This window comes from Micromys minutus (assembly GCF_963924665.1).
Source record: "Micromys minutus genome assembly, chromosome: 6".
Taxonomy (NCBI): Eukaryota; Metazoa; Chordata; class Mammalia; order Rodentia; family Muridae; genus Micromys; species Micromys minutus.
This window is the reverse complement of record NC_137975.1, coordinates 69,401,106-69,422,667: the sequence shown is the minus strand read 5'-3', so window position 1 is coordinate 69,422,667 and position 21,562 is coordinate 69,401,106. Positions and strand designations below refer to the sequence as shown.

Genomic DNA, 21,562 nt, shown 5'->3' with positions numbered 1-21,562 from the left:
CAGTCCTGGGCCATCAACTGCAACTGAGGTGCACTTTCACCAGTGGCCTTCCACGGCCTCTCACAGTGCCAAGCTCCAGCTGTTCTTCATGACCCCTTCATGCCTTCAAAACCAGACCACCCGGGTGACTTTTACATATTACCAAGTACAGCTGCAGCATGAGGTACAACCTTGGCTGTCTCTGGAACACAGCTTCTTCGTGCTCTCAGAAAACACTTCCCAGAAGATTTCACCTCAGTGATGTTGGTTTCTTCTTAATCACTACTAATTTCTTAGCTCCAGTTAACCAGCATCAATTGTCCCAATAGTCCCATCTATTTTTTCACTCTAAAGCCAAAGCCACATGACCAAAACTGCTTGCAGGAGCTGGAACCTGGCCTCTTGTTCTATTACATTATCACTACCTTTCTGTTTCCCAACTCCTTCACTGCCTAAGCTTAGCTGTCCTGGAACTTGCTCTGTAGACTGACATTGAATTCAGAGATCTGTATGCCTGTCTACTAAGCACTGGGATTAAAGGTGTGGTCCACCAAACCTTGGTTTAAGTTTTTCTTTACCTAGAACTTGCTCTGTTCTAGGCTGAACTTGAACTTGGACTATACCAACAAGGCCACATCTCCTAATAGTACCATTCCCTGGGCTGAGCATATACAAACCATCACACTTGATCTCTTTATTGTTTATAGATGAACATGTTTATAATTGTTCTTTTAAATTCCATGTCTAAAATTTCATCTTTCATCTAAGACAGGGGACATTACTTTGAAAGTGGTGATGGAAGTAGGGCATGTTGTCTTTGTTTATTGTGTTTTTACAGTGGAGACTGAACATCTGGATTTGAGCTTGTTGTTGTCTTTTAGTGTGAGTTTTAGCTTACCAAACTATTTACAAGGCAAGGTGGGTGGCTAGGTGGCTTTGGGGTATCTTAACGGAACCCAACCAAGGCCAGAGGCCAGACAATGGAGCAGGGTGTCTTACATCTAGAGCAACTGTGGCAGACAGGCTTGTAGGTAAAGCCCCCAGGTCTGAGATGGAGGCAGGTTTTCTTACTGAATCCATATCTGTTCCTGAGCCTACACAAACCTGCTGTTTGGGTCCAGGATGAACCTAAAAAGACACAGAGTAGCCTGCTTTCAGATAAACAAGTATTTTCTGTAAAATGCCAATACTATTTTAGATTTCCAGGCTTTATTCTCTGTTGCAGATTCATGATTTGGATTGTTGACAACCCTTCAAAAAATAACACTTTTAATTTGTTGACCATATAAAAATAGGTCAAAGGAACTAAATTTTTTTGAACTTTGGGGGGGGCTGGTGGAAATGTATCTGATGAGTAAAACGATATTCCAATTTAGTTTTAGTTGCATTTTTCTTAAATCTTTTTAGAACCATTATATTTCATTTTCCAGTTTCCTACCTTGATCTTGCCTACAGTAGCGCTTACATGGGGAAACTGTTATAACTATTACTGTTACTAGGATGGTAAGACGGGGTCTTGTTATGTAGTCCAGGTTGGTCTTAAGGTCGTAGTCCTCCTACTTCAGGTCCTAAGTGCTGGGTCTGTAGCATCTTCTGCCATGGCCTGAAATGTGTCTTTCATCTGTAAAAATGAGTTAATATATACCTACCACAGTTTTATATTTTTACTTTTCCATACTAAGATTGTAAAAGTACTTCTGTATCTTTGTCCGATTCGTCTCAGTCTTTGGCTATGTAGTGTAATAAACTTAACTGTTTCTCTAGTCCTGAGATCATTCATTGAATGCAACTTGCTACCTTTGTTGCACAGGATCACACTATATATATATATTTAGATCTATTTCTGCATATCCTATTTTATCCTATCCTATCCTATCCTATTGATGAATTAGCCAAACTAATTGTTTGCATTATTCTCACTATCTTGTGTAATCTTGTATGATCGGATTCCACTGAAGAAATATAGAAACAATCAGCCGAGGAAATGACTAAGTCCATCCGAGTGTGGTCCTAGTTTGTACTTTCTTTCTTGGCCTTACCTCACATTACATTGGAAGAGATGCCTCTGTTCCTATCATGTTCTGGGTCCCATTAGAAGACGTAGATACTAGAGTTGGCCCTTTTCTGCATTGTCCTGTTTTTCCTGTTTTGGTGATTACCGTACTTTGCCAATACTAAAGGCAACTAAATGACATACTTTGTTCCTGGTAACACTAGGTCTCCATTTTTCCATCTTCAAAGTAAAAATCAATTTCTGTACTTTTTCTCAACTTACCCATTCTCCCCTCCTTGATATTGCATCTTCCCGTACCCACTAGGACTGTACCAGCTTGCCACATCTCTAGTCTCTGTTTGCCTGTTGTTTCATTGCATCTCTGAGCCTGTTGAGTTATCTCAGGACTCCTATCTTTCTTGCCTTCTCATCTCTATTTCCATCTTTTCCCTGAGAGAGCTTGTTCAGTTTCGTGACTTTAAATACTATCTGAAAAGTGTTATTTAAATTTATGTCTGTTTTTACACTCACCTTGAACTCTGTACTGACCTCTAATTCCGTATTTTAAAACCTGAGTTAGATGGCATACCCAAGTAGTGCTTGAGATTTCTTTCCCAGACCTATGCCTTCCTAGGCTTGCTCCATTTTTGGTAATAGTATCAACACACATTCAGATGTTTATGCCAAAAACTTAGAAGTTTGTCTTGTTTTCCTCCACCTGGTCAAACCAACATGCCTGTCACTTGTTCTTGTAAATGGGCTACAAAGGCCAGGTTTGGAGCACGTCACCTTTGCAACTCTTGTAACTCACCTGTTAGAAGTTAAAGGTGTACACACTCTCTAGGGTTGCCCATAAATGAACTAGGCTGAGGTACTGTGGACAGTGCAGTGAGTGCTCAGGAAGTGCTGTCTCTGGCATAATAGCACCGCCTTCAGAGAATAGTTAGGAGGCTGAGGCAGCACTGCTAGTGTCTGCTGCTGCCATTGCAGCCCATGACTCTCTTCTGCCCTGTGTGTAGAAAGCTAAGATCAGCCCCTGTATTTTCAAGTCTTTTAGTTTGGGGAGGAGTGAATGGGGATGATAGAGGGTCCCCTGTAGTTGAGGCTAACCTTGAGCTCTAGCGTAGCCAAGCATCCTCCTGCCTTCATTTCCCAGTACTGGATTAAACACATGTCCCACCAAGTGTTTGCAACTCTTTCAGCTCTTAGACTGTGCCATCAGTTCTCCACGTACAATCTTGGTAATCTTCTTAAAAACCCAAATGAAATGACGCTCCTGCTTAGGACTTCTACAGTTTTCTTGGTGCACTTATAGTGAGATCCAAGCACTTTCCTGTGACTCTCAGCGCCTCTTGTGAGCCTGTCTCTGTCAATGCCACTTCCTGGTTTCTTACCAGATGTCTGCACCAGCCGTTTTTCCAGTCCTTAGAGCATGCCACCTTCATGTTTATGTCTGTGCCCTGGATTCCCAATGTCTGAAATGTTCTGCCCTTAGAACATGTTTGCAGCTTTCATGAACTTCAGCTCTCAGAAACATCTGTCTAGACTCTGTTAAACAGATCGTCCCATTATGACCCCCGCAGCACACCATCCTTTTTTATTTCATTGTACTTAGGCCTAGTGGAATTTTTTTTCTTTTATTTTATTTTTATTTTCCTTTTCTTTTTCTTTTTTCTTTTTTTTTTTTTTTTTTTTTTTTTTTTTTTTTTTTTTTTTTTTTAATGTATATCTAATGATCTGATAGAAAATGATTCTCAGTCAGGGTTTCTATTCCTTCACAAACATCATGACCAAGAAGCAAGTTGGGGAGGAAAGGGTTTATTCAGCTTACACTTCCACACTGCTGTTCATCACCAATGGGGATCGGGACTTGAACTCAAGCAGGTCAGGAAGCAGGAGCTGATGCAGAGGCCATGGAGGGATGTCACTTACTGGCTTGCTTCCCCTGACTTGCTCAGCCTGCCTTCTTATAGAACCCAGGTCTACGGTCCAGAAATGGCACCATCCACAGTAGACTGGGCCCTCCAACCTTGATCACTAGTGGAAAAAATGCCTTACAGCTGCATCTCCTGGAGTCATTTCCTCAAAGGAGGCTCCTTTCTCTGTGATAACTCCAGTTTGTGCCAAGTTGACACAAAACCAGCCAGTACAGTGACTTTAGATATATACCATATAAAACAGTATCTGGATTGGTTATTATAGTTTGGATCTTAGACATTGATAGCTTCATTGCTAACTTGTGGTACTACTGGGCAATGTCAGAATATTCAGGAGGTGAGATCTAGTAAAAGGAGGTTAGGTCATTTGGGGCATGTCCTTGACAGGAATATTGAAATCCCCATCCCTGTCCTTTCTGTCTTCACTTCCTGACGACCACTGAGCTTCATATCTTTGGTTTACTACATATTTTCTGCTGTGTTTCCCTGCTGGGCCCAAAGCAACCTGGTAACCCAGTTTTGATCCTTTACGTGTCTAGTGTGGCATGGGCTTGCCTGCATCCAGACATTGTATATTAGCACTCATTTGTACACATGGCACAGTCGCTCTTATGTGATAACAATGACCTAATAGACATGGTGACCCTGGAATCAAGTGACCTCTGGCACATTTCTCACACATGGTAATATGTGAGAACCCCTATAGTAAACAACTACACACTCAGACAATTTTAAGATATGATGAGGGTTTTTAAAGGAAAGTATCAGTTGCTACTTGGGTACGCAGAGAAAATGAAAGCACAATTTATATTGAGTGTTTTAGGTAAGACTGGGACCCCAAAACTGAGAAGAGAAAGCTGGGTAAACAGGAAACCTGATGGCAAAGGTGGAAGTCAGTGAAGACCCTTTACAGAATGAAACCAGTGAAGGTTTGGTTGAGCTGAGCTGGAACACGGCACAGGGAGGCAGGCAGACAGGGACAGGTCTATGAACTGCTGCTAAGCAGAGCTGCTGTTAGAAAATGTGGACGAGATACTAAGGGCGGAGTCATAACCCCTTGATTGACTAACCAGAGTCCTTGCTGAAGCCTCCCCATGAGCTGTCTTTGCTGTGACTTTGCAGCATGTTTCCCCTAAAGCCTACCAGGCACCCTGGCCAAAGGCAACTGTGTAGCCACTACCACTGCAGCATCTGTACGAGTCTGGACTCCACTTTGAAAGCCTTAATATATTAAAACAGATGAATGTTCTAAGGAACATCAGGGCACACACTACATTAAACCAGTCAAGTTATATTGATTAGTTCAAAACCCACCAATGTCCCCATAGCATGGTTGTTGAATTATGCACTGCTGGAATCCTATTTGTAAGTGTGTTAAAGGTTGTCGGATGAGGTTGCTTCACTTACAGCAAATATTTCTAAAGATGTCCTTAATGCAAATGGCAGTCTCCTACTGAAATTAGGAGGAACGTTTCTTCAAGCATTGAGCATATGAATTAACATAAAAACAAATGATCCTTTAGCCTGTTCTCAATATTCCAGTGTAATAAATCCCCCTATTATCAGCATGTGGTTGCCCTGGGAATTCTTACATTTGGTCAGAACTCATTATAGAATCTGTTAGAAGCAAAATGCCCTTGAATCACCAGCTTGTCTCATTGCTGTGGCATTCTTTGATGGATGATTCTCCTTCTAAGAGTGTGTGCTCTGGTGACTATTTAAAGTCACTGCAGAATGAGAGCTAGTGTCTTGAATACTGAGCCCTCCCTGTTTTATTTGTCTTAGATTCTTCTTAATCCTCTGAAGACTCTGGGAAACAGGATGGCTGCAAACAAGCCCAAGGGTCAGAATTCTTTGGCCTTACACAAAGTCATCATGGTGGGCAGTGGTGGTGTGGGCAAGTCTGCTCTGACTCTGCAGTTCATGTATGATGAGGTAAGTGCCCAACTTCACTTGAATAAAGGTTGAGCTTGGACAGAGTATCCTCCAATACTGATCTCTTTGTTCATTTGCATATTCTATACTGTTTATTCCTTATCTAGTCTTCTCTCAGACTAACCTTTGTATTGGCCCTTCCCTCCCTTTTTTGGGTTGGGATTTGAGAAGGGATCTCACTCACAAGTCTAAACTGGCTTGAAAAACTCAGGGCAGTTTGTCTGCCTCAGCTTCCCACATAGTAAGATTGTAGGCCTGAACCACCATGCCCATTGTTAGTCCCTTTCCTGCCCCTAAGGAAGCCAAACTAAAAACATTCATGTTTTAACGTTATTTAAGCAGGTGAGAGACTTTCCTCCAGTAGCTGTAATTACAGTGCTTGTCGAGTGACAACTGAGAACAAGTGTACTAATGGTTGTTAGTAATTACGAACTAAAAAAAAGGAAAAAATAGAGGTCATCTTTGGATGGCAGGTCAGACCCTTGCAGACTGAGGAAGACAACTGTTTCAAACATGGAAATAGGCATGCTCACGGGTGTGGGGCTGGAGTGGACCTACCCTCCCAATGTGCATCGGCTCCTCTTGATCTGCTGCTAGCATGTCCAAGTGAGCCCAAGAGCAAGGTGGGAATGGGCTGCCACCTGCCAAAGACAAGGTCAGGCCCTGGACCCCGTAGCTATCAGCCTACCACTAGGTGACTGTGTGACCACAAGTTTAAACAAGCTGTGGAATACAGCTGACCCAAAGGCAATCGTATCACAGGGTCTCACCTGTAGTCATGCAGCCGATAGTAGCTTGTTCCCACAGGGTAATAGCCAGTCTAGTGGGATAGTGTGGAGGTCGCTACTGTGCATGTGCCTTCTGTATGATGAAGTTTCTCATCTTGCTTTTTTTTTTTTTTTTTTTTTTTTTTTTTTTCTTTTTTAATGCATTGAGTTTGGGTTGAAAACTAACCACCAAATGGATCCTGACACTGATCTACAGCCCGATGGCTCTGGGAGTCAGATGCTCTGACACCCAGATTCCTCCTCAGTACTAACAGAGAGTTGATTCACTTTTCAGAATTAAAAGGCTAAGTAATATTGCACAGGGGCACCAGAAACTGTCTAGGTAAAACAGAAGTCGTATACATTAAATAAAAACTTGGCTGTAGCCTGTATATTACAGCTCCTACTGTCTTAGTAAGGGTTTCTATTTCTGCATAAACATCATGACCAAGAAGCAAGTTGGGGAGGAAAGGGTTTATTCAGCTTACACTTCCACATTGCTGTCCATCACCAAAGGAAGTCAGGACTTCAACTCAAGCAGGTCAGGAAGCAGGAGCTGCTGCAGAGGCCATGAAGGGATGTTACTTACTGGCTTGCTCAGCCTGCCTTCTTATAGAACCCAGGTCTACCAGTCCAGAAATGGCACCATCCACAGTAGACTGGGCCCTCCAACCTTGATCACTAGTGGAGAAAATGCCTTACAGCTGGATCTCCTGGAGGCATTTCCTCAACTGAGGCTCCTTTTTCTGTGATAACTCCAGCTTGTTTCAAGTTGACACAAAAACAGCTAGTTCATACACCTAGGTCTGAGGAGTCACAGTTGCAGCATGAGAGGAAAGCTGAGGGCAGAGAAAAGGAACTGAACTGGGGAAGGGTCTAGTTCACTTCTGCTTCCAGACTGATTAGACTGCCAGCCTAATCCTCTATAGAACCAGCCCCATTGGTGTCTGAACATACCAGTGATCTGAACATACTGGTTCCTGTTGCATAGTGAGTGCAGCCCCAGCTTGTGTGTGGTTTTAGCTGCATTGTGGCACTGGAGAGGTCCAGTTGGTATCTGCCTGTGTAAACCCCAGAATAGCATCCTGGAGTTCAACCTCAGCCGGCATCCTCATAAGCTCCTCGGGAGCCTCATTCACACACCCTCTGTCATTGCTGTCCACTATGAAGATCAAGCCTCAGGCATTTCACCGGTGATGGGATCTTTTTCTGGCTGCCCATACCCCACATGGTGAAGCTGATGCTCTTGTTCTGGGCAATCACTACCCTGAAACTAGTGGTAAGAGAAAGGTGATTATTGCTTCACCATGCTTCCGTTTATATAGAATTCTTGTCATTCCTGCAACATCCAGGCCCATCCTGAGACTGCTTTGTTTTTTTGTTGTTTTCCAAAAAAGGCCCTTAAAGAGATCTGCAAAGATATTTCCCATACTGTTTCACAGACAGAAGTGATACTGGTCCTAGGCCTCAGCAAAATCTGCTCAGAACCAGGCATTGGTTTCATACCCACAAAATGGTGGGGTTCTCAATGTTGCAATGATTTAAATTTATTTTGCCTAAAGTATGTCTATAAAGCTGTCAGATCTCCTGGAATTGGAGCTACAGGCAGTTGTGAGCTGCCATGTGGGTGCTGGGAACTGAACCTGAGTCCTCTGGAAGAGCAGTCAGTGCTCTTAACTGCTGAGCCATCTCTCCAGCTTCTATCAGTTTTTAACTTTCAGTGGATGGTTAAGTACAAAAGTAATGGTAGAATGTTGGATAATCTTACAGTTACTAAAACATTATGTTTTAAATAATTATTGTGACTTGTCTACCACAGTGATTCTCAACCTGTGGGTTGTCTGTGACCATCAGAAAACACAGGTATTTATATTACAGTTCATAACAGTAGCAAAATCACAGTTATGAAATAGCAACAAAAAATAATGGTATGGTTGGGGGTCAGCACAACATGAGGAACTGTGTTAAAGGAAGATTGAGAACCACTAGTCTACCATGAACTACTTGCTATTCTAGACTTGGTGTGTCTAGAACTGAGTAAGTAGTAGTTCAGGGCCTCTGCTGTCAGAGTCCAGTAACTATGTAAACATAAGGAAATCATGAAAATATTGATTAACCTACACTGTGTGTGTGTGTACAGCAGAGACCCGTGCACACAATGATGGAATGAGGATGGCACTGTTGTAAGGTTGGATCTTCTGGGGTCTGAAAGGTTAAGGTTTCTAGAGAGTTGTCTCTACCTTGTACTGACTTGTCACCCTTTGGAGAAAGGTATAGTGGTATTTATCTAACTATTGGCTTGTAAGTTATCTCCAGTTTTGGAACCAAAATCTCATTTATTTAAAGTCAACTAGAATGGGACTCTCAATTTGATAAAAATATGTGTGTAATTTTTATATGTATGGTATTTTTAGATTGAAAATGGACTAATTTCAAGCTATAAAGAGCCTAAAAGTAAAAACTACAACCCAGTCTTTTTGCAGATAAAGAAGCTGACCAGTAATCTAAAATGAAAACTAATACAGTTTTTACTGTTTGGTGAAAACAGGTAAAAAGTAGTTATTTCAAAATAGGATTTTTTTAAAAGTAACAATAATTTTAAAAACTGGATGTTGCTTTTTGTCTGTTTTGTAGTTTGTGGAGGACTATGAACCTACCAAAGCAGACAGCTACAGGAAGAAGGTAGTGCTGGACGGGGAGGAAGTGCAGATCGACATCTTAGATACAGCAGGGCAGGAGGACTACGCTGCAATTAGAGACAACTACTTCCGAAGTGGGGAGGGATTCCTGTGCGTCTTCTCCATCACAGAGATGGAGTCCTTTGCAGCTACAGCTGACTTCAGGTATGCCTGAGCCTAATCTCATGTGTACACAACAGTTCTTTCCAGAAACAGGCAGATAACTGGAGCTTCTTGTTAACCATTACTGTCTTGAATAGTGTCTTTCCACTTCAATATCAGTGTGTGACTCTGGCCCCTGTGGATATATGTATACATATTCATTTAGGTCTCATAGTTGCCCAAGTGCTGGTCTCATTGTAGTTTCAACTACCCAGAGACCTTTATGTTTTATTAAAGTGTTTCAGAGTAAAGCATTTCTACTACTGTGTAGTATAGGGACCACAGTGTTGCTCCACATCTTTTCTGTAGTAGACAATTTCTCAGCACTTGGGTCATGGTCAAAGACATTGCCATTCTCCTTATAATATAGGTGCCTAGAATTTTTAAAAATACAAATAATATTACAGACTAAACTTAAAAAATGAATTACTATATATTAGCATATCTGAGTTTGTTCTACAGAGAGTTTGGCATAGATTTGTCTTAGAGGAGATGACATCACTCTCTATCTGAGAGCTATCTGCATGAACAGTCTGGAGTAATCTTTAAAGTACTTTGTTCATCATCCAAGATGTTGTTTCCGTACAGAGTTTTGTATCTGTGATAGAGGAGTTCTTTGTGCAAGGCACAAAAGAAGCATATAATACACCCTCTACTAAGGGTTTGCACAGCCTACTTGTATATGTAAGTCATGTGCAAACCCTTTACATGGAAGGTAAAGTAGGAACGGATCATTATAGAAGATCCAGAAAGGGAAGGCATTGGGAGAACATCATAAAAAAGATGACCCTGGAAGAAAAGAGGATATTTAAGTGTTTGAGCACTTGTATACTTGAAACTCAGGAACTCTTAAAGAATCTAAGAGAACAGTCTTCCCTCCACAAAAGCATGTAGTTGAAAAAATGCACAAGATGAACTGATTTATAAGGTTAAATCTGTTGGTTTCTGTAAAAGAATTTTACATGTGATACTACATAGTGGACAACAGATCCTGGAAACTTGTAAACTGCAAACATAGAAAATTACCTAAGTGCTAATACATGCCCTTTCCTTCCTCCAGAAAAATACCAAAGGGATTATTATGAAACAGGCCTTGCTGTTGGTAATGGAATAATTTTGTTGCCATAGCTATGGTTGACTGGGAAGTCTGGGTGATTTGCTGCTATTCTATGTATCTCCAGTACGGTTTCCTTCCCATAAAGAGCAGCCCCAGTGACTCAGCAGCACCAGGAAAGTCAGCTGGAGACAGTCTGACTGGTTAGTTAGCACCGGTGCTATTCCTAAAGACTTCCAGCGCTCCCCTTCCTGCTCATCTGTCACCAAGGCAGACTATTTATTGCTTCCCCATATTCTCAGATGTGCTTGCACACCACTACCATCACACTTACCACACCACTTTTTTAGATGTGTATGGATGTTTTGCCTGGTTGTATGTCTCTGTCTGTGCACCACAGAAGCCAGAGAGGGTAGTGGATCCCCTAAAGCTGAAGTTCTAGTTGTTAGCTACCAAGTGTGTGGGAATGGAGCCCTGGCTCTCTGGAAAAACAGCAAGTGCTGTGACCTCTGAGCCATCTCTCTAGCTCCACACTTACCATACTTTACTGAATTTACATATTTTTTCTTAAGAACCCACATGCATCATTTATGATCACATAACACTACATGTGGCTAATCTACACTGGACTTGAGAACTGTGAACTTTTTGTAGAACTCTAAACTTTTTGGAGCTCCCTTTCCTTACTTCCAAAATAAAATTGGGCCAGATTTTTAAGGATTTACATATTTTAAAATTTTTATAGTAATGTCTAAATCTGAACCCCACACAGGATGGTCAGCCCGACATTGGGAGGTGGCACAAAGGCATCTTTGCTGTGGAGTAAAGGCGCAGCCTGGAGCCAGTGACTGTGCCTCTCACAAGAAAAAATGAGTTGGAGAGATTTTGGTGTTACCAGCCCTGGAAACAAACTGTGATGGGCCAAAATTCTCTCCACAAACATATCCTAAATTAAGTAACAAGAATGGCGAGTTGTTGGTACACGTTTTAAAGAGAATGTGAGTGGTAACAAGTATTCCAGAGTGGAGCAGTACAAACTAATCAGGAATATTTTGCTGACCTGCTACTCCAAGAATCTATTCATGTCTTTATTTTCTCTCAACTGAAAATGTTTGTGTTCCTATAATTTCTGCATCTCTTAATAGTTTCAAAGGTGTGGCATGTCTGATAGCAAGATAATCTAAGGCATTTATTTTTGTTTCTTACTTTACATTTAATTCCATTTATTCGTTTGTTGTTTATTTAGTGTATTGCATATGCCACAGGACAAGTGTGGAAGTCAGAGGACACGTTGTGGGGATCCATTGTCTTCTAGCACAGGGGTCCCAGAGAATGAGCTCACGTCGTCAGGCTTAACCACAGGAACCTTTACTACCTGAGCCGTTCAGCCAGCCATGTTTCTTCATTTTGAAATGGGAAAAGCCAAACAGGGTTTCAGATACCTGTAACTCAGGTTCCCTGTGATACTGAGGCAGAAAGATCACAAGTTCAAGGCCAGGCCACACTGGCAACGTACTGAAACCTCTCAGAATGAAAGGGAGTGAGGGCATAGCTCAGTGGTGTAACTCTGTCACAGTGCACAGGCCTGGAACCCCATCTTATGACCTGAAAATAATAAACTAAGTAGTAGACATTTGCTGCAGCAGTGATAAGAGCACCTGCCACAGTGTGATGGCCTGTAGCACACAGCTGTAGGAACGGTGAGGGCACTGCATTGTCAACCCTCTATGTACGAGGCCGTGAGGCAGAGAAGCAGAGTCATAGCACTTTACAATAGCAGACGCCTGGTAACATACAACATCTTTGTATACAAGAACTACCTTCAGAAATCTCTGTCCTGTATGGGAGGGACCTTTGGAATGTAGTAAGAATAGTGCTGTGTGTCTCTGAAAGCATCTTCCATAATCTCAGTTTAATTCTAAAAATAATCTCAAAGAAACAACTCGATAATATTCCTCTAATTTTCCAAGGCCGTCATCAACATAAGGATAGTGTGAGCGTCCACACACACACAGCCTATTGGAGCGTCAGGAAGCTAAGTGCTGAATGAGTGCCTGGAGCAGGAAAAAAAAAAAAGATGCTTTGTACAACTTGGGAGTGTCAGACTGAGAATGGGACTCGTATGAGAAGATTGTGTAGCATCTGTGAGGCTATAGGTTCTGTCCCACACTGAAAAGAAAACACTAAAATCAATAAAAACATATCTAAGGGTATCGGTTTAGATCTGGTAGTAAGTGATATAGGAAGTTACTAGTGCATGAAATGTGCCCACACTTACATTGCCACCAAGGAAAGCCGTGTCTCCTGTGTTGGGGTGTGTCCTTACAGCTTTTCTGCTATTGCCGTGCTTGGGTTCTCTCCTTTGCTGTAGTTTTCCATTCTTAGTCAGGGGATATGTATCTAACTTAGTTGTTGGCAGGTAACAGATGAACTTGGTGCTGTCTAGTAACATGCTTGTAAATAAACTCTGATTGCAGATGGCTAGTTGTTACTCTGTGGGGTTGTTTTTAGACTTATTTAATGTGTATGAGTCTTGCTTGGCCTACATGTAGCTATGTGTGCCATAAGTGTGCCTGGTACCCACAGAGTCAGAAGAGGGCATCCGATCCCGTGGAGCTGGAGTTAGGAATGCTTGTGAACCACCATGTGAGTGCCGGAAACTGAGCCTGGATCCTCCACAAGAGTGGCATGTGCTCTAAACAGCTGAACCATTGCTTCAGTCCCTGTTTTGTGACTTTTAATGTATAGACATTGTGTTAATACTTTCTTTCTTGCTTTTACTTCTCTAGGGAGCAGATTCTAAGAGTAAAAGAAGATGAGAATGTCCCGTTTCTCCTGGTTGGTAACAAGTCAGATTTAGAAGATAAAAGGCAGGTTTCTGTAGAAGAGGCAAAAAACAGAGCTGACCAGTGGAACGTTAACTATGTGGAGACATCTGCTAAAACGCGCGCCAACGTTGACAAGGTAAAGTGTTGGCACTGGGACTGTACCTTGTATGTGAAGGCCCTGGTGCCCTACTTTATTTAGACTCTAGGATCCAAACTAAAATTTAATGTATAGTGATTTTTTTAAAGTTTGCTTTTATTTATTGAGGGTAGGAGGGAACCATAGCACCCTTGTGGAAGTCATAGGACAGCACAAAGCAGTTTGTTCTCTCCTCCCACCGGGAATTAATCCCAGGCCCTTAGGCTTGGTGGCAAACACCTTTACCACAGAGCCATTTCACCATCCCTGACAGAGATTGAGTGTATCATCTCTAAATGTTTGAGGAAGACAGTAGAAATTCACCTTGTCTTGGGCTTCTCTAAGACACTAGAGAAGAACGTAGCTTTTTAAACTCATCAGCAGCATCCTCATCCCACTTCGTGCCGTCATGTTGAATGGGATTGTATCCTGTCAAAGAACATGCATGTGCTTGCTCTGACTGATGCCTACCTACTGGCGTGTAAGTCCTGAGGGAGGGTGCCTTCTGGATAGAACCCTTTCCAGGGTTAGGGGAGATTATCTTCAGGGCTGAGATGGCTCTGCTGCTTGGAGATTCCCAGTGAGGTAGTCTCTGGTCACCCTGTGCCGTGATTATCCAGAGGAGCCCTTAAACCCACTGTTTATCCAGTTGTCCCTGACCGTAACAAGCACACAGCTGTAAGGATCACCACTAGGGTTTTTACTTCATTTTTTCTAGAGTAGTAATACATATTTCTTGAAAGTTCGCATTGTTCTAGACGGCCTCACATTTTTGTAGACCAGTCTGCTTATTCTTAGAGGTCCATAATACTGATTCAGGGAGCATAGGGCTGGTCAGCCATAGTAGCATTCACCTTTAATCCCGACACTGGAGGCAGAGGCAGGCAGCTGTCTGTGTGGTCAAGGCCAGCCTAAACTACACAGTCTCAGTGAGAACATGTCTTAAGAAGAAACACACACACCACACACAGGGAAAGAAAAAAAGAAAGAAAAAGAAAAGAAAATATTGAGGCAAAAAACATGAGGTTAAAAAAAAATCAGAGTTCTTTCTGTTCATTTGTAATAGATATTATGAAGGTGTTGTCATTAAATTTTTTAGTAATGTGGTCAGACTTAGTACTTGGACACAGTGAGGCCTATAATATTTCTGTTCCATATACTGTACCGGTTTTCTGTATGTTAAATATTTTTAAAGTTTATTTTTGTTTGTTTTTTAAAGATTTATTTATTTTATGTATGAGTACACTGTAGCTGTCATCAGACACACCAGAAGAGGGCATCAGATCCCATTACAGATGGCTGTGAGCCACCATGTGGTTGCTGGGATTTGAACTTAGGACCTCTGGAAGAGCAGTCAGTGCTCCTAACTCTGAGCCATCTCTCCAGCCCTATTTTTAAGGTTCTTATAAAATATATTTTAATATTCAATGTGAGGGAGTTTTAAAAACATAGGCTTGTCTTTCTTCCTAATTGTCCTAAGGAACTTGTCAACACACTGAGAGTGACTGGAACTAGGGAAAGGGAAGAGCGGAGAGACGAGCCATGCTGCTGTTAGCGGTGTCGAGAGCTCTCACAGGGTAGTGAGGACAGAGCAGTCCAGCAAGAATGCAGTCCACATGCATTGCCAGAAAAAAAAGTACATGGCTTTAAACTTAAAAAGGACTTTAATCTTACTTATAAAAACAAACGTACTGTTTAAAAATATAATGCCATATTTTCTATCCATCTCATTGGGAAAAAAGTACATTCTTGGCAAGAAATGTACAAAAAGCCTCATATTTATAGAAGGGCAATGTGGTGATTATCTCTCAAAACTGAAACTCAGCACCTGAGATTCTAAAAGTATATTTTGTCCTGGTGTAGACAAGGGGAAGTGGCACCAAGTCCCACCCTAACCAGGAGGTTATTTGTGATTGGTGGGTAGGACAGAGAGAACTGTCTCTCCAGTGTGCTGTCACTGCTGAGTTAACTACACCAGCACAGGGCTTAGTGCAGGACTGACTGGCTCAGTAGAATCCTGTGTGATTTTTGCTTTGTTTTTGGGCTTTTGGTATTACTTTGTCTTTGTGTGTTTGCTCTCATTTTTTTTTTCAGAGAGAAAGAATAAAGTTGGGTGGGTAGAGAGGTAGGGAAGACTGAGAGGAGTTGCAGAAGATTAAAGCTAAAAAACTCAAAAGTACTAAAATAAAATGTTATTTTCTAGAAAAATCATGCACACATAAATATATTTACAATGGTAGTCCTTGAAACAGTACTTAAGAGGTGCAAAAGACTGAAGCTGTATGTGTCCAGTAACAGACTTGTTTTAAGTCATGATGAGTCCTTGTACTGAACCCAACTATTCAAAGGAAGAAGTACTTTTAACTACTGAGTCATCTTTCCTCAGCACCCACAAGTTTTTGTACTACAAACAGTACTTCCCCGAACTTTCTGTGGTTAGAAAGTATATTAGAAAAATGCATAGATTCTTTTTCCACTGAGGTGACAAAGTGCCCACCACACCAGTGCTCTTCTGTTCCATCGTCTTTATAAGAAACTGTTGTCAGACATCCTTGCCAGCCCAACTAAAACAGCCCTTAAAACTTGCAAGAACATGGTGACCCCTGATTACTGGTGAGACTGCGCAATGCTTTGATTGATTGATTGATTGATTGATTGACCCAGTTGTCTGCCAGTTTGAAGCCTTCTGTCTATCTGCCTAATGACTGTACCTTTTGACTTGTGTCTGCTTTAGAATAACATCAGTCCTCTGCCCCTCCTTCCTTGTCATTAATGCCTCCTAAACTGTAACATGTCTTCACGGGGCAAACTTTATCTTTGACCATGGGAAAAGTAGGTTATGCTGTCAGATTTCGATTATTTTATTTCGCCATTTCTGAATTGTATGGCTTTCTTAGAGCTTTCAACCATTCTAAGCTACACACATACACATTACTTTCTTTTTGTATTATTTTTTATAATAGCTCCTTGGTTCTCTTGACAATTTAATAGTCTTTGGCATGAACTCAGGGCCACTAAATACTTTAAAATGGAAATACTGGTGAGGGTAAGTTTTATTTTTTGGCCACAGATATTTTAGGTCAAATGTAAACCTGGGGTTTGTTTTGTCTGACTTTATTTTTAATTATGTGAATAGGTATTTTCTCTGGTCATTAGTATGGAATTAGAAAGCCAAATTTCATAGGCACTGGGTTGTCCTAAAATAAAAAAGGAGGGTGGAGCCAGGAGAACAAGATGGCAGGAGGGAAGCTGGTTCTGCTACAGGGGGAGCGCTGGCTGTCTGGTTGATGTTTGCTTTAGTCAGCACCTGAAACAGAACTTAATTCATCAAATTAGCCGATGCCAACTTTAAATGTTTCCTACCATGTTTTCTAGTTTGAGTGGTTTCATGGTGTCTGATACAGTACCAGAAAGGAGGCTTCCTGCTAGAGTTAGTCCCATCTGAACTAGAAGCAGAGGCTTCCAAAGTCCCTGGGAGATTTTGAATCCCAACATTGTGGTCCATGCCATTGTGATATTTCAGCACCGTATGCACCTGATCCAGAACTTCCCTTTTACTCATCCATAGCCCTGTCTGTTGAGGCATTAGCATTTTATACTTTCCTCTCTTTCTCATCTATGTTTTACATTTATTGCTCCAAGTCAAAACTCAGCTACTACCCAAGAACCCATCCGATAGATTCTTGCGGAGCAGCTTCAGCCTGAGAATATTTGCTCATTACTTTTCCATTATTACCGCTTAACAGTGTCAGGAAATCTTTTTATAAAATAGAAGAAAAGCTCATGAATTCCCACTATTATTGCCCATTCAGATTTTCTATCACGGATCCTTACCTCTGTGAGGTAACACTCATCCTGGAAAGCCTGGCTTCCCGCAGCCACACTTGTGTGGTCCTGCAGAGAGTGTGTGCGAGTCCCTTTCACAGTGAGCAACGGAGTGACTCTTTAGAGCTGCTCTGTAACTGAGCATTTGCCATCTTGTGCTGGGCCCTGGGCTGGCGAGGGAAGAGCTCTCAGATCTTCAGCCCCAGTGTGTGCTGCTGTGACACAGAAGCACGGGGTCCATGCTGCTGCTGTGACACAGAAGCACGGGGTCCATGCTGCTGCTGTGACACAGAAGCACGGGGTCCATGCTGCTGCTGTGACACAGGAGCACAGGGTCCATGCTGCTGCTGTTTTATTTACTCTGCCTTCTTATTTCTAGGTATTTTTTGATTTAATGAGGGAAATACGAGCCAGAAAGATGGAAGACAGCAAAGAAAAGAATGGAAAAAAGAAGAGGAAAAGTTTAGCCAAGAGAATCAGAGAAAGATGCTGCATTTTATAATCAAAGCCCAAACTCCTTTCTTATCCTGACCTGACCATACTAATAAATATAATTTATAAGCATTGCCATTGGAGGCTCAATTGACTGAAATTACTTTAACATTTGGAAATTGTTGTGTATCACTAAAAGCATGAATTGGAACTGCACTGGAGGTCAGATTCACTTAAAAAGGAAATTGTGTGGCTTCACAAGAAGCAGAGCTCAACTTACTTCATAACTGCTTACATTTATCACAGTCCTGAATGTAGCGTGTGAGCTTGGTTCTGGGGGGCGGTCTGTCTCAAACTGTTAATCAAGAGGTGAGATGGGGTGGGGGTGGGAGGAATGGCCATTTCCTCTGGTGTTTATTATAAAGCTTAAATTTTATATTATTTTAAAATGTCTTGGTCTTCTACTGCCTTGAAAAATGACAATTGTGAACATGATAGTTAACTGTACCACTTTTTAAACTGTTGTTATGCAAATCCTGAAGAAGAAGAAGTTACTGGCATGGTTGTTGCATATAGTAAAACTGAGAGTAATTCATCTGTGAATCTGCATATTAATTACCTGGTGATTAACTTAGAAAAAAGATGTGAACTTATACGTGGACATTTTTGAATATGCCTTAATTTAGAAACTGAAAAAAATCCAGTTACATTATTCTGGGTGTGTTCTCACTAGCACTCGGGACCACTCACTGCCCGTGTGACTAATAACAGAGGGTCTTATTTTGCCAGGCAGTGTAGAGCTACAAGAAAGATTCCTGAGAAATGTCCATCTGGTAGGAGTCTGACCAAATTAAAGATGTGTGCCATACTCTGGTTCTGAGAGTTCCAGAGCTCCTTCCTTGGTTTTAATAAACTATAAGGTAGTTAAAAATGAAGGGCCAGCATATATTTATACAATGAGTTTAGATTATGGGCGTGAGTACCAATTAAGTTTGAATGAATGCTCCTTTTGTGTAGAGTGCTGGTCCCCAGTAATTGCTTTCTGCAAGTAATGCACATTTAAGTGTTTAATCTCCTGGGAGCAGGGCATAGGGAAGTCTGTCAGGAGAGCTAATGTGGTCTGCACTAGCACACTTGAGGAAGTATGCTTGCCACCTGTCAGTTCTAAATGTGTACTCCTGAGGTTACAGTTTGGGTGTTAGGAAGTCTTTGTAGTCTCTTTATGTTTATAATGAATACTGTATCAATATTTCCTAACATGAAGCAGTCAAACATGTATGGCACACACTGACCAGATGTCAGGCTGTGATGTTTCCGCTGCAAGAATTCAAGCATGCTGTTAGGAACATAATAATTTCAATGGGAAGTAAACCACTATTAGATTTTTCTTTTCATCTGTGGGGCTAAGACACTTGATTAAACAGTTTACCGTGTTGCACAGTCCTGATTTCATAAGGTCAAGGAGACACTCAGGCATTCCAGGAAACAAGTGTGCATATGATGTTACCAGAGATGGGCATTCAGGAACTCTGCTGTCTAGATACTACATTCAGCTTATCATAAGTGTTTGTCCTCGAAGGGTTTGATTTAATATTTTCACAGACTAGGCCATGTGAAAAATTAGAGTTCCCTGTATAACCCCAGCCAGCAGGCCCAGCATGGCTGCGCTCACTCATTGCAGTCTTGTTGAACCAGGGTTCCAACCACTAACACTGCAATTAGCTTTGAGATCTTCCCTGTCCTGGGTACTAGGTGCTATGAAGCCAGCTGACAGACGCATCACATGTCTTGGGCTGATGCCGCTACCCGGTTCATTTATTTGCAATTTGAGCCATTTAAAGACCAATAAACTTCCTTTTGTAAAACTGTTTGTGGTGTTAATTGATGTTTATAGAATGATATTCTTACTTTACCAGCTATCACAAGTATGGTGACAGATGGAGAGTGTGGAGGTGGGGTGGGGAGGTCAGGGGGTGTCTTTCTAGACATAAGAAAGGATACAAGGGGGATTTGTTAATATTTTTGCTTTTGAGAGGAGTTGATTGGTTTGGTTTGATGTTTTGTTTTGGTTTTTGTTTGTTTATTTGATGGGGTTTCTCTGTATTACAGTCCTGGCTGTCCTAGAACTCACTTTGTAGACCAGGCTAACCTTGAACTCACAGAGATCCACTTGCCTCTGCCTCTTAAGTGTTGGAATTAAAGGCGTGCACCACCACTGCCCAGCTGGGTGTTTGTTTTGTTTGAGGTGCTGAGAATCAAACTGGGGACTTCTTCATGCATGCTCTTCAAGCACTTTACCTACTGAGCTATATCCCCAAAATCAATCTAAGAGAAGCCTCAAGCCATATAATCTATATTAGTAATCTGTTAGAAGAACAATAATACGTTTTTAGAAGCCCCAAGGAAAAACAACATCTAAAGTATTTGAGAACTTGCAAGCATCTTCACACTTAAGGACAAGATGTTTGAACCAGCCAATAAGAAAGTTGAAGGAAAAGCAAACAGAGCTGGCGTGCGCACCATTTTCTCCAGAGCTCTTGGAACTGTTAAAACTTTTTTTTTTTTTAAGATTTGTTTATTTATGAGTACACTGTCTCTGTCTTCAGACACACCAGAATAGGGCATCTGATCCCATTACAGATGGTTGTGAGCCACCATGTGGTAGCTGGGTGTTGAACTCAGGACCTCTGGAAGAGCAGTGAGTGCTCTTAGCAGCTGAGCCATCTCTCCAGCCCTGTTACAATTAATTCCCCCTTTAGTAAGAGTTTCTGTGTGACACCAGTCAACACTGGTTAAACTGTGAAATAACTGGAATCTATATATTTTATCTAGCATGTTGGATTAAAAAAAAAAAAAAAAAAAACTAGAAAACTAGTTGGAGGATCCAGAGACTCAAGTGGTCTCACTTCAGTGCTAAGTCTTAGTTCTGAGAGGACCCCCCCATAAAGAAGTAAACTGCAGAGACCAGGTGGCCATGATTGGCTAGAGAGGCCAGGCCAGGACTCAGTCCTGGACTACTGGGCCCTTTATCTCCCTTCTGCCCAGTTCTAGAAACTCAAACAACCAGAAATTAATTGTACTTGCCTAGTGTTCTCAAAGCACTAGGTCCAGTCCCCAGCATGGTCAGAAAGAAAGACTATTCCTGCACAGGGATGGTGGTGTGTGGAGACTGGAAGGACGGATAGGTCAGAGACACAACTACTGGCATCCAGTTGGTCTCTAAGATGGGGAAATGATCACCAGAATCGGGGAGAGGGTGGATGGTAAGTACAGAGGTGTAGTTAGGAAAAGCAGCAGTTTTCTAAAGCACGGTGGGATAGCTGTAATCAACAGCTATTAATTGTAAATAGTAACCAGGATTTTTAGTGTTCCCAATGAGGAATGAATGATAAATGTGCCACCTAACATGAAAATTATACTTGGTTACAAGTAGTGAAATGTCATGCTGAGTCCTTTAAATATGTACTACCACCACATCCAGGCATAAACCTTTTTTGCACCCTACTTTTACTAAGGGTTCAACCTCTCTTCTAGTCCACCTCCTCTGCTGGCTAAGACAAGGGGCAAGAGGGGCAGAGGGAGAGGGACACAAGAGAAAGCAAGTGGACAAGAAGCCAAGAGAGGAGGGGCAAGCGGCCCCTTTATATTGTCAGGTAACTGGGGTGGACCATACCTGGCTCTTGCCAGATAACTGTGGGGTGGGGTTTACAGAATCCCAACAGGTATTGAGACTTCGGGTTAGGAAATCAGTAGAATGCTTAAGCAGGACTTAATGGGCCATCCTAGTAGAAATACTGAAGACGGTGCCAAAACTGATTTGAACTGTGTTGGCCTGG

The 21,562-nt window shown here is 41.8% G+C and overlaps 1 protein-coding gene across 1 annotated transcript in view; it reads left to right on the top strand.

The window, feature by feature from the left end:
- RALA (RAS like proto-oncogene A) overlaps positions 1 to 19,591 on the top strand; it is a 55,484-nt gene extending 35,893 nt beyond the window's left edge. Inside the window, exons 2-5 of the mRNA XM_080917712.1 lie at positions 5,695 to 5,844; positions 9,246 to 9,454; positions 13,295 to 13,469; positions 17,674 to 19,591. Coding sequence (XP_080773838.1) covers positions 5,731 to 5,844; positions 9,246 to 9,454; positions 13,295 to 13,469; positions 17,674 to 17,796 — 621 coding nt within the window. The 5' untranslated portion in view covers positions 5,695 to 5,730 and the 3' untranslated portion in view covers positions 17,797 to 19,591. The remainder of the gene's footprint in view (positions 1 to 5,694; positions 5,845 to 9,245; positions 9,455 to 13,294; positions 13,470 to 17,673) is intronic.
- Positions 19,592 to 21,562: the final 1,971 nt, after the last annotated feature.